The sequence below is a fragment of the Mesoplodon mirus genome (genome assembly GCF_964341445.2).
Source record: "Mesoplodon mirus genome assembly, chromosome: 2".
Taxonomy (NCBI): domain Eukaryota; kingdom Metazoa; phylum Chordata; class Mammalia; order Artiodactyla; family Ziphiidae; genus Mesoplodon; species Mesoplodon mirus.
In genome coordinates this window covers 50,815,694-50,843,294 of record NC_138977.1, presented here as the reverse complement: position 1 = coordinate 50,843,294, position 27,601 = coordinate 50,815,694, and the positions used below count along the sequence as shown (strand labels likewise).

The following is a 27,601-nucleotide window of genomic DNA, read 5'->3' as shown; positions in this document are numbered from 1 at the left end:
CTTTATGGAATTGGAAGTCGTAATTAGAGAAATGTGTTCCCAAACAGAAGAAGCTGCTAATCTAATTCTGGCTTTTCTTTTCTAAGCCATGCAAACTAACTGCAATATGTCAGAGGAAGATTCCTCCCAGGCTTTCAAATAAAAATGACCCCCCTACCTCTGCTGCACCCTCAGGAAGATGAATTGTTTGGGGAAAAGTAGCATTATTTATGGGGGAAATCATTCTTCACAGCCTTTAAATAGGGACCCTTGGAGCTATGTGTGCACCAACCTATCACAGCTTTACCAGTGGCACTGCCATAATGACCCACATGCTATCCCACAGTTTAGCCACTAAAGACTCAAAATGCTTAATAAAGAGACTAACTTCCCAATAAAAAGGATGCAGGAAGCTGTGCTCCTGCTGCACTGATAACCCCAAAGGATGTGCTTGTAGAGCATCACAGGAAAGCATTGAGCACATCAGTGTATTAGAAATTATACCTTCAGTTCATGCTCAGCAAAGTTTTTAATCTTACGTCAGTTACCCAACCCTACCCATGGCTAGGTCACTGCCTGCCTTATTTGAAGTATGCTTGGGTAATTGCAAACTAATTTTAGAATTAGCCCACCTAAAGGTGAATATAAATGAAAGTATATATTCTAAAGATAAATAATTATTATAGTATCTATTATTTGCATTCTGTGGAAATGCTTCTCTTCATTTAGATCTAAGAACTAGACTGTATGCTTCTTTGTAGACAGATTGTTTAGTTAGATACTGTGTGGCACACAGCACACATTCAGCCAGTATTTTATTAGACATTGAGCATCTATCATATTTGGCCTCTTATATCCCATGCATCCTTATGCCCTGCTCTTCTGTTACCCACCTGACCTCCCCCTCTCCTTGTAGAATGTGTGTAAGAACTGCAGAGGAACCTTCTGTAATGCCTGCTCAACAAACGAACTGCCTCTTCCTTCAAGTATCAAGCCTGAGCAAGTTTGCAATCCCTGTCATGAGCACCTGATGAAACAATATTCCAGCAGCCCACTGTAAGACTGGAGGCTGAGATCTGGACCAAAATGTCTCTACCTGTGTTAGATGTCAGGATCCCCTAGAGCCCAGGCTTTAGAATCAACTCAAGAATTGACAGGAATGATTTAAATAAACCAGGTCCAGGGAGAAAAGGCAGTGGTTGGCAGTGCTGGAATTTTGCTCGTTTTCTCTAATGACTGTATGAATAAAAGTTACTCAGTTGAGCCTCTCTCTGCTAAATCTAAACAACCCCACTTTGGAGCATTTGGAAGGGCTGTTCCTTTTTATGAATAGTGATAATACTACTGGGGTGGATGTTATAGGAGAGAGGGTCCTTGGCGGATAAGAATAAAAAGAAAACGATCATCCCTCTTACATTTTCAGATTCAAGAGGAAAAGATAATTGTTAACTGAGATTGAAATGACAGATGTTACATATTTTCCCAGATGCTGCTAGACACAAACATTATTTCTTCTTTACCCCCACTAACTACCTCTTCTTTAAAGTATCTCTACCAAACTGTGAACCCAAACTCAGGGAAAAGAAATTAAAGAGTAATATAAATTTTGAATGTACTTAAAACTATTATAATATATTATAGTTTTAGGACCAGAATTTTCTAGTTCTGGCCTACATGTGTTTTCATTATCAGGATGAGGAGGAAGAACATTTGCTGTTTTTCCACTTAGTGACTTCAAAACTAAATATCTGCCCTTTTCAGAATGCCCTACTACACAACAAGCCAGCTCTTCCCCACTCCCTCTTTCCTCTCAGTCATGGAAATTATAAGGGGTTTTAAAGATAGTGTTTGACTTTTGCAAGTAGGAAGTATTGAAGCAAAACTATGTCAGGTGTAAAGTAAAACAAATTTAATTTGTCTTGGCTGAGAATAATTAGCTTAGAATATTTATTAAATTCTTTTGTGAATAAGAGATCCCTTATTCCAGGCTCAGATTCAGAACTGGTAGGCAGGTTTCTTGGAAAGTAAGATACTTCAACATCTCTTAGTAACAAACCCTTTGGGGAAAAAGAGGGAAGTGCATTCAGCAGGGGAAGGAAAAGAAATGGTTTATGCTCTTTTGATTATGTTACATGTGTCTAGATTGTTTGATTCCAGTTAAGACCTAAGAAGATATGATTCTGTAAGTGGCTTAGAATTATGGGGTGGAAACATCCTGGAACCATGATATTTGATAAATTCTGTCTCCTGAAAAGGGTTACAGCCCAGAAAAAGAGTTGTTATTCCAGAGGTCTGACCTGTTACTTGGTGAAGCTGAGTTTTAAGAGTACTAGGGAAAAATAAAATCTAATAATTCTAGCCTCGTTTGTTGTCATTTTTTCCCTTTAAATAATATTTATTTCTTGTGATTCTTCATTCTCCTTATTTTTTTTTACCACATATATGTGCCAGCACTGTTCTAAGTGCTACAGATAATGTGGGGAGTTATCCTGAATTAGCAAAAGTTATTTTATAATTAATTTTGAATTAAATTGAAAAGAGGCCACATGGAATGTAAAGAGGAATAAGTAATTAGCCACTTGAGATTTGATTTTGAAATGCACATAAGCTATATAGCATTTCATTTTTTTTTTAATAAAACAAAGCTCCAAAGATCTGTTATTAGTACAGCTGCCCACAAAAGCAAGGGGACCAAGTCATGTATACTTCGACTTAATGTTAGGCCTTTCTTCCTTAAAAATTGTGCTTTCCACCATTTAGCATCACCAAGAGTAACATACTTAGGAATAAACTTAACTACAGAGGTAAAAGACTTGTACACCGAAAACTACAAAACATTGCCAATGCTACCCAAAACCATCTACAGATTCAATGTAATCTCTATCAAAAATCCCAATATTTTTGGCAGAAATAGAAGCATTCCTGTAGAACCTCAAGGGATGTCTAAATAGCCAAAACAATCTTGAAAAAGAACAAAATTCAATGTCTCTCACACTTCCTGATTTCAAAACTTACTACAAAGCTACAGTGATCAAAACAGTATGGTACTGGCATAAAGACAGACATAGTGACCAATCGAATAGAGAGCATAGACATAAACCCCCACATATATGGATGGTCAAATTATTTTTGACAAGGGTGCCAAGACTATTCAATGAGGAAAGGATTTTCAAAACAGATGTTGGAAAAACTGGATATCCACATGCCAAAAATATTAAGAGGGACCTTTACAACATATACAGAATTAACTCGAAATGGATCAAAGATCTGAACATAAGGGCTAGAACTATAAAACTTAGAAGAAAACATAGAGGAGAGAAAGACTCATGACATTGGATTTGGTAGCAATTTCTTGGATAAGACACCAAAAGCACAGGCAACATAAGAAAAAATAGGTTGGGCTTCATCAAAATTAAAAACTTGTGGAGAAGTTGGAACCCCTGTGCACTGTTGGTGGCAATGTAAAGTGTTACAGCCACTGTGGAAAACAGTATCTTGGTTGGTTCATAAAGAAATTAGAAGTTCCATATAATACAGCGATTCCACTTCCGGGTATATACCCAGAAATGAAAACAGGGACTCGAACCAATTATTCATACACCCACATTCATAACAGCATTATTCACAATAGCCAAAAGGTGAAGCAACCCAAGTGTCCATTGACTGATGAATGGATAAACAAAATATGACAGATATATATAAGAGTATTATTCAGCCTTAAAAAGGAAGGAAGGGCCTCCCTGGTGGCGCAGTGGTTGAGAGTCCGCCTGCCGATGCAGGGGATACGGGTTCGTGCCCCGGTCTGGGAGGATCCCATATGCCGCGGAGCGGCTGGGCCCGTGGGCCATGGCCGCTGGGCCTGCGCATCCGGAGCCTGTGCTCCGCAACGGGAGAGGCCACAACAGTGAGAGGCCCGCATACCGCAAAAAGAAAAAAAAAAAGAAAAATAAATAAAAAAAAATAAAAGGAAGGAAATTCTGACACATACTATAACATGGATGAACCTTGAGAACATAAGTGAGATAAGCCAGTCACAAAAGGACAAATGTTTCCACTTGTTTGAAGTGCCTAGAGCAGTCAAATTCATAGATAGTAGAAGGGCAGAGAAGAAGTAAAATGGTGGTTACCGAGGACTTGGGGAAGGAGGAAATGGATAGAGTTTCAGTTGGGGGAAGATGAAAAAGTTCTGGTGATGGATGGTAGTGGTGGTGTTTGCACAATATGAATGTACTTAATGCCACAAAAATGTACACTTAAAAATGATTAAAATGGTAAAGTTTATGTATATTTTACCACGATTTTTAAAGTACCATGCTTTCCAGTCAGATACAGAAAATAATTAGATATGTATGTGTATATGGGTTGGTACACAGACATAAAGCCCCATCTGCTGAGAGGGTCTGGAAGTTGACACCCCAGTAGCACTGGGCACACCCAATGCCCAATCTTTCATTAGAAACCAAACCTTGTTTTCTAATACTCTCCAATAAAAGGAACCAGGACCCCTTGGAGAAATGGCTGATTCTCAAAGGGATACAAGCTAAAAGCTCCCAATGGGTAAAGCTGAAAAAATATGAGCAGAATAACGCAGAATAGGATTATTACCCAGAGTATAAAATACCTACGAGTCCGTATTAATATAAAGGATTAAATAAATGGTGAAGAAATGTCATCTCTCCTATACAGAAAAATTCCAAATAATTTACGTAGCTACTATTCTTTCAGGTAAGTGGAGCTTACCTCCCCACCTCTTGAATGTGGGCTGTGCTTAGTAACTTTGAGAAAGGAGACTATAGAAAGAGAAAAAAAGGAACTTTATAGTAACCTAGGAGACACTATTTTGGTCAGGTGATCAAAATTCACATGGTCAGTGATGTCATGTTAACATAATCCTTGATAAGATGAATGCAGTGAGAATGACACCTTTGTATGCTTTCTCTGCAAAACCAATAACCCCAGTCTAAACATGAGAAAAATCTCCAACTGAGGGACACATAACAAAATATCTGACCAGTACTGCGTAAAATTGTCAGGTCATCAAAAACAAGAAAGACTGAGGTTAAGGAGACACGAAGACTAATGTAATGTGGGATCCTGGAATGAAAGATATTAGGGAAAAGCTAATAAAATCTGAATGAAATCTGGAATTTAGTTAATGGCTATGTACTAAAGTTAGTTGTGACAAATATATTGTAGCAATGTAAGATGTAAACAGGGAAACTGGGTGAGGTAATAGTAGGAATTCTACTACTTTTGCAACATTTTTGTATATCTCAAGCTATTTTGAAATAAAGTTTATTTAAATTAAAAAAATTGTGTTTTCATGCTCAGAACTATAGGTCTGACCTAAGAACTTGACTAAACTCCCCCAATGCAGTTTATTTCCAAATAGAATCTGAGAATTTTCCTCAGCGTGAGGATTTTAAATCAGATTTATAGCTCAGCACAACGTCCTTGGTTCATTCATTTACAGTCAAGTTATAAAAATGTATGATGATAATTTGAAAAGATACATGCACCCCAATGTTCACTGCAGCACTATTTACAACAGCCAAGACATGGAAGCAACCTAAATGTCCATCAATGAATGGATAAAGAATGGAATATTACTCAGCTATAAAAAAGAATGAAATAATGCCATCTGCAGCAACATGTATGGTCCTAGAGATTTATCAAACTGAAGTAAGCCAGACAGAGAAAGACAAGTATATATCACTTATTAGTGGAATCTAAAAAAAAAAAATGATACAAATTAACATATACAAAATAGAAATAGACCCACAGACATAGAAAACAAACTTATGGTTACCAAAGGGGAAAGCAGTGGAGAGGGATAAATTTGGAGTTTGGGATTAACATATATACACTGCTATGTATAAAATAGATAACCAACAAGGACCTACTTTACAGCACATGGAACTATGCTCAGTATTTTCTAATAACCTATATGGGAAAAGAATCTGAAAAAGAATAGATATAGATATGTATAACTGAATCACTTTGCTGTACACCTGAAACTAACACAACATTGTAAATCAACTATACTTCAATTCTTAAAAAAAATTTAATGGGAAAAAAACCATCTAGTAATAAAAAATAATGAAAGTTGGAAAAAAAAAATGTATGATGAAACTCTTGAAGGGAATTTAACCATTCTGTAAAAGGACTCCAGGTATGGCCTAATGATTTTGAAGTAACTCTCAGGGCCCCCGCCTATATTACAGCCTCATTTCAGCTTTGCCCAAGAGAAAATGTAGCCCTTTTTAAAGAATTATATTTCAGAAGTAAGTGGCATGTTTTGATATATAGTAAAGCATCTTTCTAATAACTTAGCCTAATAACCCCACAAATGTTCTCCCAGGTCAAATCTTAATGAGTCTTAGACATTTGTTAGCTTGGGGATTGTCAATTATTGAGGTCTTCTATTTTATTCTCAACATTCCTGAGGACAGTTGATTTTGTTGTTAACACATTAATTACTTTTGTATAAGAGGTTTTTGCAAGCATGTCAATCTACCAAATCAGAAATCAAGTATCTGACAAGCAGTTTCTATACTTAGAATAAAAGACAAACTTTATTCAAAGACAGCATATCATCTTGAAATGTAAACATAGTTAAAAATAGAACCAGAGACCAACTGTAAGCAGTGCTGAGGATGTCAGATTCCTGAGTTAATAACTAAGCTTGGTAAAGAGAGATGACTCAGGACTCAGTGGGGTAGAAAGACTGAACAAGTCTCCAGGCAGCAGTACTACCATGCCATTTTGGGGTGCTGCTTTTCAGCAGATTAGGATCATTCATATTCAATTATAAGGTCTATCACAAATAGTTTACTCCTGTAAATTAGAGCAGGTTAAAAATTAGCCCAATATTATCACTTGTATTCCCCCAATTGCTCTCTTGAGGGGACAAGAAATGGATGGAATTACAGCCAGCCTATCAGAAATTCTGAGTAACTTGGTTTCTCAGTTCTGGTCTTTATTCCCAAATGTCATCATCAAGTGGCAGAAAGGTTGAGAGCCTCCTTATTTCAGTTAGAACCAAGCACATTTTGGGATCACAAGTCTTTGAATATACTTGTGAAGTTTCACAGGCTTCTAATTTAGTCTGGATCATTTGAAAAGCTTATTCTTAAATGTACCTTGGTGATCCTTGTGGGTTTCACTGAGCTGTCCATATTCTAGAGTCTACCTTGGCTACACACCTTCATGCTTTATCACCAGGTACTTTCAAAATCATTTCACTGGGATGTCCTAATTCTGACACAGAACCTAGAAGCCATAAAAGGGGAGATTTAAGAAATCTACCACATAAAAATAATTTCTGCCATGATAAGCAAATAAAGTGACAAATTGTCGGGGGGGGGCAGTATTTAAAGCCAGCTCATTGCAAGGTCTCCTGCCAATTAAGCCAATTAATTAAGAAAAAGACCAAACACAATAGAAAAGTGCTCATTTAACATCACTGAAAGGCCATCAGCGAAACTCAGCTTGTGGAAAACCTCTGAAGGTTTATTGCATTTCTTCAACAAATAAGAAGGGAAAAAAGAAATGGAAGGGGAAACATAAGATTAAAAGAAATAAGAAACAGGCACTTCAATTTCACTAAAGATATTTGAATGGTCAATAAGCTTATGAAAATATGCTCAACATCATTTATTGGGACAGCAAATGAAAACCACAATGAAATACCATTATATACAGAATGGCTAAAATTACAGGCTGAAAACATCAGATGGTGAGGATGTGGACCAACTGGAACTCTATTTTTGTGGGTGTTTAAAACAGGATGACCACTCTGGAAAAGGGTATGTCAATTTCTAGTAAAATTAAAAATATATCAACCTTGCAATTTAGGATATTCTACTAAGTACTTACCCAAAAGAAATTAAAACGTGGGTCCACAAGAAGCCTTGCACAGGATATTCACAGCAACTTTATTCATAATAGCCAAAAACTGGAAACAGCCAGCGCCCACAAGCTGTTCACCCAACAAGTGAAAGGTTAAACTGTAGCATATTCATACAATGGAATACTACTCAACAATGAAAAGGAACAAAGAGCCGAAACACATAGATGAATCTCAACACATGCTGAGAGGAAGAAATTTACACAATAATACATACTGATTCAATTTCTATGAAGTTCTAGAATAGGCCAAACTAATCTATGGTGAAGACAAAATCCTAATAAGAAGGGATGGGAGAGGTACAGGAATTGACTACAGAAATTTTCTGATGTGATGGAAATGTTCCATAGCTTGTATAAGGGGTTTGGGTTACACAGCTGTATGTCAAAACTCATCAAATTAATATTTGTTCAATTCACTGTAAATTTTACCTCAAGAACAAGAAGTCTACTTAATGATATGGATGCCACAAAGCTTAAGATTCAAGTATAGATGTCTACAACTTTGACACACATAAAGAAAAAAGACTGATGGGTGCACAGATACATGATGAAGAAAATATGGCAAAATGTTACTTGTAGAATCTAGGTGGTAGGTATAGGCATGTTTTTAATCCAACTTTTCCAGATACTTGAATTTTTTTATTAAAACATGTTGCAGGGGAAAAAAGAGACATAATAACCATTGCAATGTGTGGATTGTTGTTCAGATTATGATTCAAATATATTTTTTAAATGACATTTCATATAGATATTTGATAAGAAATTAGTATTTTTAGGAATGATGGTACTTTTTAAAGTCCTTTTTTAAAAAAGATGTACACTGAAATATATCCAGATAAAATGATGCTGTCTTGAATTTGATTTAAAATTAATGAGGATAAGTAGATGGGGATTATAAGAGAAAAAGAAAAATGGGGAGAGGATATGAAGACAAATTTATAGGAAAAAAAATCCCCAAACCCCTTAAACATGAAGAAATGCTCCATCATAAGAGAATACCATTCTGTGTGTTTTTTTTAACCTTGGCAGATTGGCAAAGAACAGATTGCTAATACACTGTGTTGGGGGGCTATGGGGAAATGGACACTTGCATTGCATTGCTGGTGCAAACTAAGGAAAAACAAATTATAGGTATCAATTGAATTTTAGATATAAATTACAAGTGCACATACTCTGATCATTTATCCTACAGAGAAATTTATGTATGTACAAAATAATACAGATTTATATAAGGTAATTCATTTCAGCAGTATAACAGCAAAAGATTGGAAACAATTTACATCTTCATCAGTAAGGACAGGTTAAATGAAATACACCCACACTGTACAATCATTTTAAAAAATGAGAAAGGATTTTATATACTGATATAAAATATTTAGGATGTAATTAAATGGGAAGAAATGTACAGAATAGTATGCATAGTATGCTATAATTTATATTTTTAAAATAAATGAAAATGCCTATTAATATTTGCTTATCTATACAGTAAAATCACTGGAAGTTTATATTAGAAACTGATGACAGGGTTGCCTGAGAAGGGGAACTAAGTGGCTGAAGTATAGGATGGGAAGGAAACTGCTCACTGTATAGCCCTTCATATCTCTTGAATTTTATTTTCTTCAAAAAACCACAAAAATTTTAAATTATTCTATTTATTTTCGTATCATCAAGGTTTAAGAACCAAATTAAACCTTCCTATATCCTCTTCCTGAAATTCAGTAAGAAAACCACCCAACTAAAAAAACTGGGCAGAAGATCTGCACACCTCACCAAAGACAATATGCCGATTCAAATATATACAGATGTCAACATCTTGCACATTATGGAATTGCGAATTAAAACTAAGTATCACTACACACCTATCAGAATAGCTAAAATTCAAAACACTGACACCACCAAATGCTGGCAAGGATGAGTTGCTACAGGAACTCTCATTCTTTGCTGGTAGAAATGCAAAACGGTTCAGCCATCTTGGAAGACAGTTTGGCAGGTTCTTACAAAACTAAACATAGTCTTACCATATGATCCAGCAATCACACTCCTTGGTATTTACCCAAATGAGTTGAAATCTTATGTATACACAAAAACCTACACACAAATGTTTATAGCAGCTTTATCCCCTTCGTACAAACTTCAGAGATTTATTTTCTGATCTGCTGAATTCAGGCAGGAAAAATGTATTCCTACTACTTAGAGCAATTTTTTTTTTTCAAAGCCCTGGAACTTAGGCACTTTACTGCTGAGATATACCATTCTACTCTAATACAGGTCCTACCAATTCAATGTGAACCCTTTCATATAATTTAGGGAAAACTCTCAAAATAATAGAATGTTTTAAATTATAAAATGATCAAGATGTAATCCAGAGAAAAATCTCCAAGTGAGAATCTGCTAAGGGACTGTTTAGGGCAGAGGATGCCAATAGGGCATGTTAACTAATAATAAGCAGGGTCACTGCCTCAAAATGTCACATAGATGGAAGTGGCTTTCTCCTGCTTCTTTCTCTCCACACCACAGAAGTGAGAAGGATTTAGAGCCTACTGCTCCACAGCAGAATCAGTCTCCGTTGCCACCTGGCAGAAGCGTCTCACCCAGACATAGAAAGACAAGCACAAAATGGTTCTGCTTAATTCTCTGGCAAAAGTGAGTATATCAGATCAGATCACAATCTTCAACAATCTTCTCCTTGGTATCTACATGCTCCTTATGTGTCTTCCCTTGTAATTCTTTTGAGCTAGCCAAAGCAGGATATGGGTAACCTAGACATATTCAATCCCACTATTTCTGAGAGCTTTACCACAAAGGAAATTATAAAGACAAAGAGGACCCAAAGAGAAGAGCAAAATTCACTGTCATTATTTCTTTCAATAGCAAATGATGATGCATAATCCAGTCTTGTCAAATTTCAAGAGTGAGAAGTATGTCTTTAGATTGGATAAAAATAAAAGATTACTTTTATTCTATTATCCGTTTTTCTTCCCTTTCTAGTAACTTTCTAGTAATTTGCCTTGTCAGCAATTATTCATTTACTAACGTAAATTATGAGCAATAACCTACTAAAGGAAGTACAGGAAAGTATATGAATTCATAAGATGACTTCCCAAGAATGCCCACCTTTTTTCTGAGAACTTGGCCGCTAATGTGACAAGAAGATACACACTTCAAGCTTATCCACCACATATCTTAATGCTTTGCTCTCATTCTTTTCAGAGAGATGTGCAAGGGAAACTCATTATCTTTTTTACTTTTTACTTTTATTTTTACGTATTTATTTATTTGTCTGCACCGGGTCTATAGTTGTGGCATGTGGGACCTAGTTCCAACCAGGGATTGAACTCTGGCCCTCTGCATTGGGAGCACAAAGTCTTAACCACTAAACCACCAGGGAAGTCCCTCATTAGGTTTAAAATAAAGTAATTGCAAATGAATTAATTCCTCACCAACCCCAATCCTAATCAACACTACAGATTTTTTTCCCACAGACCTACTGCTAGAGGGAGAAAGAAAAGATCGCATTCTAGTAGCTCATACGGCTATAGACACCAGTTCTTATAGCTCAATACATTCAACCACATATGAAAATACTTTTCTATTTAGGTCGTAATATGGAAGATGTTAAGCTGGTTGACTGAACCATGCTCTTATAGGATGATAAAAGCAAACACAACTACAAATTAACCATTTCTTCTTATAATAATATACCAGGACTTGATGTAATAAAAATGTACTAGGTTGATTCACACACTCCAAAATAAATACTCTTAGGTAATCTTCAGCCTGAAACAAGCCTTCATTTATTGACTACTTACAGTACAGTGATTCCGTATCTTAGCTGGTAATCAAAGATGGTTATGTATTAAGTGAGAGAAGACATAATCTCTCTTCCAGATACCACCTCTCAGAAATCTGGGCTAATTAAACTTTAAGAACTAGAACTGCATCTCCCGGTAACCACGTGACAGTCATCACCCTGAGAACAGGAACAAGGCAAAGAAAACATACAGGACTTTGATTCTCCTACACAGGTACACATAAAGTTAGTTTATTAATGACTACATTTTGAAGCCAGCCATTTTGATCCAATATTTAAATAACAAGCTGTTTAATATTAAAGCAGAAAGTACTGCCACAATGTGACAGAAATACAGCTTTATCCATAATCCTTTCACACGATTATATGTTAAATGCTATTTTTAGTTAAGCAAGGCACCCCTACTTGTTCTAAAATATGGGATGTGCTACCCCACTGAAAAAGCAAATGAGGAGACTCAGATTTTTTCCTATCTAGAGCTGGTTTAAATTCAAGTGAAGCCATTAATGTCCTTACCAGTCAGGACTGTTATGACATGTCACTTCACAGTATTGAGACTAACACACATCTTAAGGTCTACCCCAAAATCAAAAACAGGTAGGGGGGCAGGGGTCAGACACCTTTTACATTAAAACTGTAACTGCCTCCTTAATTATACAGGCACCAATGTTAAATGCCTTTAGCACAAGGCTTAGAAAGGCAAAACATTTCTAAAGACATAAAACTGCCAAACTGTTGTCATTTACACTCACTAAACTGTGGTATTTCTTTGTTTTGATTGTTTTTTTAAAATTCCTACACCTATCTAAGTAACCAAATACACCTAAAATTAAAATAACTCTGCCAAACCATAATGGTTCAAAGGTCTGAAACCTTTCCTTGCTTTGGTGAGTATTTGGTTAAAATAATCAGTGTTTCATTCCATGAAAAGTTTCATATCAGAGCTCTTAATTCACAGGCAAAAAACAAAACCTCAAACAGATCATTTTGAAAATGGGAGAAAGATTTTAAAGGACAGTGCTGAATAAAAATATGTAGTCTTTACACTGGGTCACAAATCGTCTATGAAAACTGTTTAATCATATAAAATAAAGACCAGATTTTTTAATCAGATCCTGGACAGTTTAAACAAAAAAGTAAATCTGTGATTTACTTATTATTTCACAATCCCAAACTGAATCTTTCCTTTTTCTTTCTAAACAGTCCACTATGGAATTTTTCTTATAAGCAATTAACCCAAAACCCCCAAATGGTTTCTCTAGCAGTTGCTGCTGAAAAACTGGAACTTTAGATCCCATGTCCAAGAAAGATGTGCAAATGAAATGCTTCTTGCTTCATCCTGAAAATAAAACAAAAAATGTTGCATGCTTACTCAAAATGAAAGTGTTGCACAAGTTCCCATACCATTTAAAACTACAAATTCAATAGTTTTTTTTCTTTCTGATTTAAAAGTTATCTGACAAACCAATTAAGCTAAGGTGAAGAAAATTAGTTAGGCATTAGTGTTTGCAGCCTGCTATGAAGATAGTAGATTTTCAGAGTTGGGCGCAGAATATATTTTGCATAGATTTTAGCTAATGTAAATATTTAAGTCCCACAATACTGTGTGACTTTATATCCAAAAATAGCCTATGACAACTAGAGTAAAGAAATGCCCCATGTGTTTTCAAGAAATCACTACAGGTAAGTGTCTTAAAGGAATGCCCCACTACATGTAGAAAAATGATCACAATACAATATATTAAAAGATTTTATGGGGAAAAAGAGAACACATAGCACTGAGTCAGGGAAGGGACATCAAAACGTATTTAGTTGATTTGCCACAGACAAAACTCTGAAATCTATGTACTTCCTAGGACAACAATTTTCATAACACGATTTCAGGAAAAGAAGCAGTGCTACATTAAGTGTACAAATCCATGACACACCCTGGTTTCAAATATCTAAAAAATACCTTAGAACTGAGGAAATTTTATAGGACGACAATCTAACACAAGGCACATTTTCAGTGTATTATAATATACAGCTACTAAAGATGAAAAGTTCTATTTAAGCACATAGCATGATGAATGTTGGGAATGACGCAAAAAGATTCTAATGGGGAAAATACTCAAAGCTGCTATACGATCATAATGAATTCTATTTCCCAGGAGAATTTCATTCCCTATAGTCAGGCTTCAATTATCATGATTAGTTTGATTTTTATTAAAAAGAGAACGGTTTTCAACCATATTATAAATTTGTGAGTTAATGATTAACTTATCAACCGAAAATAATTTACACAATTGCACCTCTTAAATTTACCTTATTTTCTGGAATCCCTGGAAGTCTTATTTTCCTTTCGGACATGAATTCAGGAACAATTCAATATATCTATGGTCTGAGAATGACAAAAAAGGATCCGTTCTTAACACTCTACCTTTTGAAAGCAGATCGTTTTCACTGAGATTTTGGACACTACAGGTGTCTGTCCCCAGGCCAGCAGGGACCTCTGAAGCCTTCTTCATGACCTGGCTTTTTTTCCCATCCCGTGGTTTTTCTAATGGATATTTAGGACTTTTGTAATCTCATAGCTATCCAAGCTCCACTTCCTAAATTTTAAGAACTTTAATCGAAAGTTAAATTGAAGGTACTGTTTGTAGACACTTAACACCCATGAAAGCCCAGCCATCATGACAAATCCCTGAGTGTTGTCTTCAGAAAATGATGCTGGTCATCACAGCTTCAGCATCTCCTGTTTTTTGATGCTCAGCTCCCCCTGCTGATCTCAGAGTTTCCTGGCTTCTCCTTCCCCGCCTCTCATCCCTTTGCTATCCTGTGTAGTGATCTGGTGAGAGAAACTGCTGCTTACTCCCCCACCCCTATCTCTACCCCCCTGCACTACATATGAGTTTCAAGATTTATTATTGCAATAAAAGTGATTTATGCTGGCTTTTCTCAAAACAAAAAAACAAAAATACCCCACAAAAAACAGAGAAAGGCATTTGTAAACAAAGACAGACATCAAAAATAACAACAAAAACCATGGGCAGCACTTACGAACGTGGGACCGATCCTTGAGCATAGCTGCAACAGCGTCCTCATGGGTATCGAAGTGCACATCAGCTTCTCCAGTGGCCTTCCCACTGGAACTGTATTCCATGGTGATTCTAACAGGCTTCAGTGGAGCAAAAAACTAAACAACAAACAAAGGAAGCCAAAAGGAACATAATGTTACTAGGTCAATTTCTAGAAGTCTGGTGGCTCTGCATTTTTCTTTCAGACTTTGATTCATACACCTGATAAACTTATTTTTAGGAAATCTCTTTAAGCAACAATGTAGTTACACATCTACCACCTCTGCTGGCTCTTCTGATCTTCTGAGAACTCACGGCTACATTTCAAATATCTGTTCACAGAGAACTTAAACTATACACACAATACAATAATATATAATAGTTATCAAACTTTTTCTTTATACCAACAAGGACCACTTTTATTATTCCTCCCACACACCTCCTTTCCCGTTTCTAAAAACTGTCCGTCAAATATACTTCATTTCTATATTTTTAAAATATTTATTTATTTATTTATTTGGCTGCACTGGATCTTACTTGTGGCATGTGGGACCTTTAGTTGTGGCACGTAGGATCTAGTTCCCTAACCAGGGATCGAACCTGGGTCCCCTGCATTGGGAGTGCGGAGTCTTAGCCACTGGACCACCAGTGAAGTCCTTACACTTCATTTCTTAATAATTCATTTTCACCATGTTTTAATCAAACATGGAGCTGATAATAAGTTTCTTATCAGCACTACCTAAACAGAGCTACCACACTGAGTGGTTAATATTCCAAACCAAACCAATTCTTTAATGAGACTGTGCAACCTTCATTTGGGTAAAAATATGATTCCTAATAGGTTTTGTGAAATAATAAAGACAATTCTGAGGCCCCACTACTAACTAATTCTGAGGCCCCACTACTAACTGGATCCTAGATTTGCATCTACTTTAAGCACACATCCTGGAGTTCAGGAAGTCAATAAGGACTTTGTTATTTCATCTTTTCATTTCATAGAGTATCTATCATAAAATGAATATATTTAAAAAATTCCTTTTCTCAAGAATCAGGGAAGCTGGATGCAAGAAGGCTATATGGTGTAATGATAACTCCAGGCATTTAGGAGTAATAGATTCGTGTCTAGTATATAACTGCCCTGTAACAAACGCTCTTGGAGTCTCTTTTTCTTAAACTCAAAGATGAATGGGTTGAGGGACTTCCCTGGTGGCGCAGCGGATAAAACTCTGTGTTCCCAATGCAGGGGGCCCTGGCTCGATGCCACAACTAAAAGTTCGCGCATGCCACAACTAAGGAGCCCACTGCCACAATTAAGGAGCTGGCAAGCAGCAACTAAGAAGCCCACATGCCGCAACTAAGACCCGGTGTAACCAAATTAATTAATTAATTAATTAATTATTTAAAATGAATGGGTTGAACTAATTTAGAGAAAGACCAAGCTTTTTTACGTTGAATACTTAACCTACGCCATATTATTCTGCACCTATGAAATGCTATTATCCATTATACACATGACCTTAAAATGTAATAAAACCCACACCTCTCAGCCAAAGAAAATAAAACAAGCCCCCACAACTGTGGAGACACCACCCTGCTGTCCAAAGATACTGCAGAAATACTATATTTTTCTTCTCTACCTTCCCTAAAAAGAAGTTCAAAACTTTAGAACTTTTGTTCAAAGCTATTGAGATTGGATATCTTACTGCCACACACATTTATAATGTCTTGGGCATTGGCTTGGAAAGGCAATCCTCTCATGTGGACAAAATGTAGTGAAGACGTAGTTCCAAAATCAACAGCCTCTGGAAGCTTTTCTGACATCTCCTTAGGCAATTCTAAGAAGTGGGACAAAAAGAACTGTCAAGAACATAAACACTTCAAAAGTTATTAGCAAACTATAATTAGGAATGACCTTTATGACAAAATCCTCAACTACTCTTGAAATACCCTAGTAACGAAGAGGGTTTCAATTTTAAAAGCCAAGATGATCTGAAATTTCTACTGCCTAACAAGTATCACCTGAACACTCATAAGGATTTAGTGTCTCAAACCATTACCAGATTACAAAAGAACGTACCTTTCTCTAACAACTGAGAGATGGGAAAATGATTATGAACGTAAAAAGAAAGACAAGAGAAATTCCCTGGGTTACAGTCACTTTAAAAAAAAAAGAAAAAGGAATAAATATGGTAACAGGATAATCCTAGAGCACAAACTTAAAAAGTATTTATCAAACTTTTAAAGATTCCAAATGTTGCTTTGGGATTAAGAATCAAAGGAATAATTAAACACAGAGGCAAACAAAACACCTTACTTTAGTCAACAATCCTGCTCTCTACACACATCTTTTCCCATCTTAAGTTTAAATGTTGACATCTTACTTCTTTTTGTTGTATATGTGCAACCCAGGTTTTGACACAGAATCTGCAAAAATGATTAAATTTAAAAAAAAACCTATGAAATAATTAAGACCTTCTGCATGTATAGTCAACCCTCCATATCTGTGAATGTGGAACCCGTGGATATGGAGGGCTGCCTATGGGACTTGAGCATTCATGGATTTTGGTATCCGTGGTGGGTCCCAGAACCAATCCCCTGGGGATACTGAGGGATGACTGTATTCATAGCACATACTACACTCAAAGACATATTAAATATTTAACTCAATTTCCTTTGTCCTATAATCTACAATTTGATACAACATGGTCATAAAAAAATTTTTTTTTTAACAAATATCAAAACGTACAAGGCAGACCCAATGAGTTTCAATAAGAAGCAAATCCTTACCTATTTCCTTCTCACTTTCAAAAGCCGTCATGGGTCGGATATCCTCACTTACTTCATGTTCTTCAAAGACCATTTCTGGCTCAGTTACATACTTAGCAGTGGGAGAAGATGCCATTTTCTTTCCCTTATGAGAACCAACATGTGTTCGAACTTCATTCCTTCTGCTTGGAAATATCTCTATATATCTATGTCAAAGCAAAAGTGAACAGGCATAAATGGTACAAAGTAACTTTACATTGAACTCTTTTAAAGTAAAACATGCAGGGCTTCCCTGGTGGCGCAATGGTTAAGAATCCGCCTACCATACAAATTGTGAAATTTTTTGTTCTAGTTCTGTGAAAAATGCCATTGATAGTTTGATAGGGATTGCCACTGGCATTTTCCACAGAACTAGAACAAAAAATTTCACAATTTGTATGGAAACACAAAAGACCCTGAATAGCCAAAGCAATCTTGAGAACGAAAAATGGAGCTGAAGGAATCAGGCTCCCTGACTTCAGACTATACTACAAAGCTACAGTAATCAAGACAGTATGGTACTGGCACAAAAACAGAAATATACATCAATGGAACAGGAGAGAAAGCCCAGAGATAAACCCACACACATATGGTCACCTTATCTTTGATAAAGGAGGCAAGAATATACAGTGGAAAAAAGACAGCCTCTTCAATAAGTGGTGCTGGGAAAACTGGACAGCTACATGTAAAAGTATGAGATTAGAACACTCCCTAACACCATACACAAAAATAAGCTCAAAATGGATTAAAGACCTAAATGTAAGGCCAGAAACCATCAAACTCTTAGAGGAAAACACAGACAGAACACTCTATGACATAAATCACAGCAAGATCCTTTTTGACCCACCTCCTAGAGAAATGGAAATAAAAACAAAAATAAACAAATGGGACCTAATGAAACTTAAAAGTTTTTGCACAGCAAAGGAAACCATAAACAAGACCAAAAGACAACCCTCAGAATGGAAGAAAATATTTGCAAATGAAGCAATTGACAAAGGATTAATCTCCAAAATTTATAAGCAGCTCATGCAGTTCACTATCAAAAAAACAAACAACCCAAACCAAAAATGGGCAGAAGACCTAAATAGACATTTCTCCAAAGAAGATATACAGATTGCCAACAAACACATGAAAGAATGCTCAACATCATTAATCATTAGAGAAATGCAAAACAAAACTACAATGAGATACCATCTCACACCGGTCACAATGGCCATCATCTTAAAATCTAGAAACAATAAATGCTGGAGAGGGTGTGGAGAAAAGCGAACACTCTTGCACTGCTAGTGGGAATGTAAATTGGTACAGCCACTATGGAGAACAGTATGGAGGTTCCTTAAAAAACTACAAATAGAACTACCATATGACCCAGCAATCCCACTACTGGGCATATACCCTGAGAAAACCATAATTCACAAAGAGTCATGTACCAAAATGTTCATTGCAGCTCTATTTACAATAGCCAGGAGATGGAAGCAACCTAAGTGTCCATCATTGGATGAATGGATAAAGAAGATGTGGCACATATATACAATGGAATATTATTCAGCCATAAAAGGAAACAAAATTGAGTTATTTGTAGTGAGGTGGATGGACCCAGAGTCTGTCATACAGAGTGAAGTAAGTCAGAAAGAGAAAGACAAATACCATATGCTAACACATATATATGCAATCTAAGGAAAAAAAATGTCATGAAGAACCTAGGGGTAAGACAGGAATAAAGACACAGACCTACTAGAGAATGGACTTGAGGATATGGGGAGGGGGAAGGGTAAGCTGTGACAAAGTGAGAGAGTGGCATGGACATATATACACTACCAAACGTAAAACAGATAGCTAGTGGGAAGCAGCTGCATGGCACAGGGAGATCAGCTCGGTGGTTTGTGACCACCTAGAGGGGTGGGATAGGGAGGGTGGGAGGGAGGGAGACGCAAGAGGGAAGAGATATGGGAACATATGTATATGTATAACTGATTCACTTTGTTATAAAGCAGAAACTAACACACCTTTGTAAAGCAATTATACTCCAATAAAGATGTTAAAAAAAAAAAAAAAGGAATCCGCCTGCCAATGCAGGCGGATCTTGCCGTGTCCCAGAAGATCCCACATGCCTTGGAGCAACTTAGCCCATGCACCACAACTACTGAGCCTGCGCTCTAGAGCCCTCAAGCCACAACTACTGGAAACGGTGTGCCTAGAGCCTGTGCTCTGCAACAAGAAGCCACCACAATGAGAAGCCCGCGCACCGCAACGAAGAGCGGCCCCCGCTTGCCACAGCTGGAGAAGGCGGGTGCACAGCAATGAAGACCCAACACAGCCAAAAATTTTTTTTTAAATAAAATAAATTAAAATAAAACATGCATACATATTATTTCTGATAGCTAACGAACACAGGTGTCCAAAGACAACAGGTGGGGCATAAAGTAAGAATGGACAAAGATATTCACCCATGAAAAAGTACTCTCAACAGAGCAGGTCACTGATTTAATCCTCCCCAAGATAAGTTTTCTTCATATACATTTTAACAATGTTTTCTACCCTGTTTGCTTCATGCGGACAAAAATGCAAAGGTTAACTGTGTGTATGAAAAGAATCTAGTAAAAAAGGTTTCATTTTGTTTTTTTACAGTTGATTAACAATCAATCTCTTGAGGCCTTAGAATTCAATTCTGTGAAAATTAATCAGATGTGTTTAAGATATTAAAAGTCACAGTATATGAGGAACTAACTTCTCCCAGGACTTCACTAAGAGGCTAATGAGAATTAATGAACTAAATGTCAATTCTAACTTGCTATCTGTTTGGCTGTGGAACTGTTAAATCCAAGCTTCTGGAACCAGTTTTCTTTTTCTCAACAATGCTTTTCCAAATTAGGTTATTAAGCTTGAATTGTACAAATCTTTTGCATTTACAGACCTAGATTTGCAACATTTAATTTACTGAAGAGATCTATACACTGCCTTGATGTTCCCACATAAAAACATATTATTGATGTGTTTCCAGTTATAAGAAAATATGAAGAGTACTGAAAGAAAATTAAGGGTGTGTGTGTGTGTTTTGCATGTATTTTCTTCATTAAAAATTTTTTAATAAAGACCTTTGAACCAATTCTATACGTAGATCCTGAAATAGAATGACTTTGGAATGACTTTTTTAAAATTCAAAGAAGTCAAGAAAAAAGGTCAGAAAACAAGCAAGACAATGAATTAAAATTTGACACTTTTGAGTACTCCCCCAAACTTAACACACCAATGAGCACACAAAAAAAGAGTAAAATAAAAGAGAAAAAGAAATAAAGAAAACTAAACAACACAAATGAACTCAACCCACCACTATGTGTATCCTAGTGTGATGTCATATGCAGTATACAGTATCGCCTATAGAGTATCTATATCAAAATTGTTAACCTGAATCAATCTAAAACTTTAGATCTAACTTCCAGTTTTCAGGAAATAATAGAGGATACAAAGGAACAAGTTAAGTGACACTGTGAGGAAGCAAAAGGATAAACACAGAACGTGAGACATTGTACAGGACAAATGACTCAATTTCTTCAAAAGCCAATTGCATCTTGAAAAGGGGGAGGGGAATCCCCTGGTGGTCCAGTGGTTACGACTCCATGCTTTCTCTGCCGTGGGCCCGGGTTCAATCTCTGGTCAGGGAACTAAGATCTCGCAAGCCGCTCCATGCAGCCAAAAAAAATAATAATAATAAAAAGGGGGAGGGAACATAAAAATAAAGGAAATGGGGATTTGCTCTAATTGAAGAGAAATGGAAGCATAACAATCAAATACAACGTATGGACCATGTCTAGATTCTGGTGAGGGAAAAAAAAAAAAGCAACTGGAGAAAGACATTTTGGGCATAAACGGGAAAATGTGATTACAGACTGGCACTAGATAATAAATTATCGCTAATTTTGTTAAATGTGATAATATTGGGATCATGTAAAAATGTTTTCTTAAAGATGCATACTAAAAAAAACAGATGCAGGAAATACAACAAATGTTAAGAATTTGTTAATCTAAGTGATGGGCATTTCACAGCTCATCATACTACACTCTCTACTTTTTCTGTGTTTAGATAATTTTACAGTCATATTATACTGCATTCATCAAAACGACCCAGTGTATTGGCCAATATGATCCTTCTGCATCATTAGTATCTGCTTCACTCACCGGTTGCCAATTTCTTCCCTGTGTTTCAAAAGGGCCTGGTTGGCCATTTCTGGTTCTTCAAACTGCACATAGGCTTCTCCTGTTTTTCTTCTCCCTCTATAATCCATGACAAAAGTAATGTCTACTATGTTCAGTCCTAGGATGTCAAAAAAATATTACAAATTAGTGCTGCTAACAGGAGCTTTTTTATTCTTAGACTTAACACATTCATTCACATACTAAGAATTTCTTTTTAATTTTATTAGTAAAATTGTGGGGCTATTTTGCCAGTCCCAAAGCTGAATACATGCCTAATGGGAAGAAAACAGCCAAAAGCTAATAACACCCACACATTCCCAGAACATTCAGGGTCCAAGCAGTTCATCGAAAACACACAATTTGGTTTTTTGCCATTAGTTATATACAGAGATTTAGACTAACATCACTACTGGCGCATATTTTACCTCTAAGAATTAGATGATAATGCTTTTTTTTTTTTTTTAAACGGCCGTGCTGTGCAGCTTGCAGGATCCTAGTTCCCTGACCAGGGACTGAACCCGCACCCTCAACAGTGAAAGCGCAGAGTCCTAACCACTGGACTGCCAGGGAATTCCCTAGATGTTAATGCTTTTAGATAATATAAATCACTATTGTCTAAGACAAATATAGCCACTCTCATGAGAGGATATTTTCCTCAATAGTAAAAAAAAAAAAACAAAACTCCACATTAAATTATTTTGAAATATAACACCCCCAAAGATCAGCGTTTTAGGTCAAAACACTTATATAATCTATAAATATTGGCAATCAAAGTGAAAAGTTCTCCCCTAAACAACCTAATACAACTGCATGCAGTTACCAGGAAAAGGTTCACCTAAGATAAAGAAGGAAACAATGGGGGGAAAAGATATGAGGCCCCAAACACAATATAACTGAAAAGCACCTGCGAAGAAGTCTATAATGTCTTTCTCATTGCAACTATAAGGAAGTCCTCTCAAACGAACCACGCCATCATTTACCACAGGTGTAGATTTGACATGCAGGCTCTTCATTAAGGCATCCACATCTTCATTGTTTATCTCATATACTAAGAAAAAGAGCACAAAAGGTATGCAATATTTACATAACAAAGGAAGAAGCCATTAAAAAAATAATCACACTGGGTGTGTTATCCAGGAATCTAAAAACTAGTATTTTTAACCTTAATTACTTCTCTGGAGAAAATAATAAATGACATTTATCAAGTATTTATTATGCGCCAGCTGTAACATCACAACTTCTGAAGTAAACTGGGTCAACACCCTCATTTTATAGATAAGAAACTGAGATCATTTGTGTGCTTCATTTTCACACCCTGGAAAAGGGTTTTTCATAGTACCTAACTACTTCACTATTCATAATATCTAACACAGGATCAAATGAAGCTGCCTTGAAAAGTACAGTCAATGTAATGAACCCGAAAAGCTATAACACGACTTCACATACCTTCCACATACCGCTGCCCCATGTACATGCGGTGTTTTTCTAAGGCTTTTTGCACATCCTGCTCTGACTCCATTTCAATTAAGGCATCACCCCTTCGTTTCCCATCTCTATTTAAGAGGAAGTGGATTCCATTCTCACCATTGCGAATTCTGCAGTCTGAAAGTATGTGAGTAAAATCAATTAAAACCAGAAATCAAAGTTTTAGATCATACAAGTCACTAGAATTGCAATCTTCCAAAACCAAAACAAAGCAAGATCCAAAATGCCTGTCATTTTCCTTACACAAACCCCCATCACTGAAGCCGTTCAAATGCTGATGAGCTGGTAGTCTCTAAAATGTTCCATGTGGAGAAATAAGCGAAACTTAGCACAAAAGCTTATGACCCCCTGATCATTAAATGGAATATCAGGCTAGGCTCAATACAAAATGTAATATGGACTTCCAAATGCTTCTACAATCAGTTTCAAATCACTTAAGAAATTAAAATATGGTTTATGCGTAAGTGTCTTCTTTCATTATGATCATATCCATAAGAACTCTAATATATCTCCTATAAGAATAATTTAACTTTTCCCCCTTTTCATTACCAAAGAAAGACATCCCCATACTGCACACTACTTATACTGGGAGCAAGCTGAAGATGTAAGTGGCTTTATAAACTGCTTGATCCACACAAATGTACATCAGGTACTTAATACAGTGTTACACTGTTTTATAACATTTAAGGCAACATCTTCTAAAGGCTTCTTAAGAGGGAGGAAAATTAAAAATCAGTCAGATACAGAAACTTTAACTACAGATGCATAAACCTTCAAACATGTTATTAAGGGAATCATATCACTTGCTAAGTGATCTTGTATTCTAAGTATATGTTACTACATAAAAAGCTACTCAACCTATATTCTCACTAACATATTCCCGCTAACAGGTTTCACCTTTTGATATGTACATATTAAAACTTCAGAGAAAACTGGTTTTGCATCATGTAGTTTTTTTTTTTCATGTAGTTTTAACATTAAAATTTTTTCAACCTGGTATATATGACAAATGATACACATGATGTCATTATGCATAAGTAACCAGCCAGAATGAGACAATTCCCATGCATCAAATAAGATGTCTACAGCACAGCCTAACTTGAATTTTATGGGACTACCTTTCAGTCAGATGAAATTACATATTCAAAACACACATAAAATATACCTGAGAAAAAGCTAAGCACATCTTCTACAGTGCATGACCACGGTAATCCTTGAGCTCGAATAAGATAAACGTCATCCACTTCCTCTCCTAACTTGGACGGAGGCAATTCATATTCAGGGAGAGGTGGAAGGTCTTCCAGGTAGGTAGTTTTGGACTCCTTCCAAGAGAAATGAAGAAATGTAGAAATATTTCTTGAACAACCTACTTAGAAAATTTATTTTCAAAGTTTATTTCTACAAATTAACACCCCAGATATTATTCTTTGGGGACCATTAGTATTTCAGAGGCAAGAAGTAAAATTCACAAATCTAACTCATCCTATTTTGGCTTAAACTGTACATCCTAAAGCAACAAGCATGTATAACCTAATGGTTTGGCAGGACATAAATTTTATTCCAGGCTTGTTTTTAAATTCATCAGTCCCAAAGTACACCTCATAATAGTGTTTTAGTTAAGACAGGACAACAGGGGTCCCTTCAATTTAACAAATATGTATCTCCTAATCACAGCACACCATAATTAGGCCCTCATCTCAAAAAGCTTACCATCCAGACTAAGACAAGCACACAAGACAGAGGCTTTAAGGGCTATAATTAAGATACAAGATATTATAGAAATTCAAAACAGAGCACCAACAGAAGAATCAAGACATGATATGAGATGAGCCTTGAAGGAAGGCTAGAATTCTGAGAGCAATATATAAAGGATAGGCATTCCAGTTTGAGAAGTGAGGGGAAGAAACAGTATGAACAGAAGCCCATTTGCAAAACAGCAATAATTCCACTTGGCTAAACTGTAGGGTACAATTAGGAGCCAAAGAAGATGAGCTGGCAAAAAAAACTGGGTACAACATAGCAGAGGGATTGAGGGTTGAGCTCAGTGTGTGTCGTTAACCTGGTAGGCAAAGGGGAGCTAATAAAAGACATTTAGAAGTGTGTAAATCAACAAGACAGCAGGATGCTTGGAAAGATTAATTTGTCAACTAGTATGTCAGACCAACTGAATAAGGGAAAGATCATAAAAGGCAACGGCAGTAGTGTGAGCTAACAGGAGCCTGAGACATACCCAAAGAACTCTATTTTACAACACTAAACAAAAATCGAAATGTTATAAGATTCCAACAAGCACCACAACCATAACCAGGGAAGAAAACTCAGGTTTTAAGACTTGCACTCTACTAGGCTAAGGAAATAGATTCCTCTGTACCATCCTACCATTTACACGATGACTTATGTCTAATTTTAAGGAGTCAATGATAAATGTAAACCTCTAGCAGAGGCCTCATACATTATTTAATAAGAATGCAACAAGCACTTCAATTATCAACATGGGAAGACAACTCAGACTTTAAGTCAAGTGACTTGCACTCTATTGGGCTAAGGAGAGAGATACTTCACTCCTTTGTATATCTCCATCATTTTCATGGAGATTTACACATAATTTTATGCACTCAACAATAAAAGTAAGCACAGAGGCTTACTTACTAGCAAAGGCTCAACAGATATCATTATGCTAGTCAAATTCACAGAAAAAAATAATCAAGTAAAGAGAGTAACCAGGTCACAAAGGCTTATTAGAGACAGTTTTTTTGTTGCTTTTTTTTTTTTTAATAAGAGCAACATTCCCCATTTTCCCAGAATTCCATAAGCATCACAAGCTTTCACTGAAAAGGGCAGCAGAAAGTATTGGGCCAGGATTCAAATCAATTAGCTCAGCCACTGGCAGACAGCAGCCATGCTGATTAGCTTCCCAGTTTCCCTAAGTTCAAGGAGAAGCACAAATTGAATTAACAAAAATATGACCCAAGGCATCAGGAACATGGTAGTCAAAAAGTGTGCGGACATTTCCCAGATGCCACGTAACAAGCAGAAAAGAAAGCTTCCTACGAGGCACAAAATATTTGCAATGCGAGTACTTAAAGCACACACCGACTCAAAAAAAAAAAAAAAATACTGTAGACTCACACTCCTGGGTCCCCAAACCATCGCCTCAGCCCCAGACGCCTCCTCTCCTCGGTCCCCCTCCCCCAATGTCATAGTCTCCAAACTGTCCTTCCCATCAGCGGTGACCCATGGTCCTAAAGGACCTTCTGTCAGAGGAAGTGAAGGTGCAGAGGTGACCTTCAGTAACTGGGGCAGCCCGCCTTTCCCAAGGGACACGAGAGCGAGGAGAGCGCTGGGGACCAGCCTCCTTCCCCATGAACCCAGCCCACGCAAGTGTGTGCGTGAACCTTCGTAGCAGCCGGCCGCGAGGCGCACCAAGGGCCGCTCAGGCCTAGTGCTCGGGCGGCACGGAGAGTCCCAGCCCTCCGGGAGTCCGGCCTCCCAACTTTACCACCAGCGGGCGGAGAGCGACAGAGATGCGCGGTGGGGGCGTCAACAGCCTCACAAAACCTACCATGGGCGGGCGGGAAACAAGGCCTCAACATTCACCCCCAGCCACACTTACACTGCCCAACCGACCAGAGACTCGAGAGAACAAAACAAGGAGAAAACCCGAGCGCTGGGAGAGCGTCCCTTGTTCTGGGGCCCAATAGGAGGACTGGGCGGGAGGGGGTGGGAGCGGGCGGGGGGCTGTGGCGCGTGCCGCGGATCCCCGGGCGCGCACGCGAGGCGCACGCGGAGGGGCGCGGGGGCGCGTGCGCACTGCCGGGGAAGGGTCCCGCGCGCGGCCCCTCTAGGCGCCCACGTACCTGGCTGTAACCGCGCGCCGGGCCCGCCGCCGCCGCCAGCGACTGCGGCAGCAGAGGGGCGCGCAGGGCCGGGTAGGAGGCGGCGGCCGCGGCCGCGGCGGAGGCGGCCGCTGGGAGAGGCCCCGCCAGCCTCCCGGCCGGCACAGGCCCAGTCTGGAGGCCCCGCGTGTGAGAGGCGGCGGCCGCGGCGGCCCCGAGCAGCAACAGCAGGCGGCGACGGCCCGAGACTCCCGAGGGGAATGAGCCGGCGGCCGAATAGAAGGGCAGGCAGGCGGCGCCGGTACGCCGGCAGCTGCTGCAGTTGCAGCCGCAGCCCCGGAGCAGCGCCCCGAGCACCCAGCGCGTCCCGGCCATGGACTCCGGAGGCGGCGCGGGGCCTGAAGGCGGCTGCGGCTGCAGCGTGAGCGGAAGGGAAGTGGAATCCAGGGCCGGGGAGGGGTTGCCGGGCACATGCGCCGCCGGCACCAGGGGCAGCGGCGAGCCGGGAGGAGGCGGAGGAGAGC

At 38.0% G+C, this 27,601-nt stretch overlaps 2 protein-coding genes across 7 annotated transcripts in view; one reads left to right on the top strand and one right to left on the bottom strand.

The window, feature by feature from the left end:
* Positions 1-2,319, top strand: part of RUFY3 (RUN and FYVE domain containing 3) — an 84,317-nt gene extending 81,998 nt beyond the window's left edge. For 4 of the 5 annotated variants that reach the window (XM_082611662.1, XM_082611661.1, XM_082611663.1 and 1 more), the window contains one exon: positions 896-2,319. In XM_082611662.1, the coding sequence (XP_082467788.1) occupies positions 896-1,039 (144 nt within the window). In that variant the 3' untranslated portion in view covers positions 1,040-2,319. The remainder of the gene's footprint in view (positions 1-895) is intronic. The other variant, XM_082611664.1, reaches the window with a different exon arrangement.
* Positions 2,320-8,486: 6,167 nt separating this feature from the next.
* On the bottom strand, positions 8,487-27,572 carry GRSF1 (G-rich RNA sequence binding factor 1). 2 transcript variants are annotated; one of them, XM_082611674.1, is made up of 10 exons: positions 27,099-27,572; positions 24,407-24,563; positions 23,203-23,358; positions 22,661-22,804; positions 21,739-21,874; positions 17,545-17,729; positions 16,471-16,592; positions 14,741-14,876; positions 14,006-14,081; positions 8,487-13,040 (listed from the first exon to the last, which is right to left on the bottom strand). In XM_082611674.1, exons 1-9 carry the CDS (start codon positions 27,450-27,452, stop codon positions 14,032-14,034), a joined length of 1,440 nt encoding a protein of 479 aa, XP_082467800.1. In that variant the 5' UTR covers positions 27,453-27,572; the 3' UTR covers positions 8,487-13,040; positions 14,006-14,031. The 2 variants fall into 2 exon arrangements, with proteins under 2 accessions (XP_082467800.1, XP_082467799.1); XM_082611673.1 differs by lacking the exon at positions 27,099-27,572 and adding an exon at positions 26,804-26,821.
* Positions 27,573-27,601: the final 29 nt, after the last annotated feature.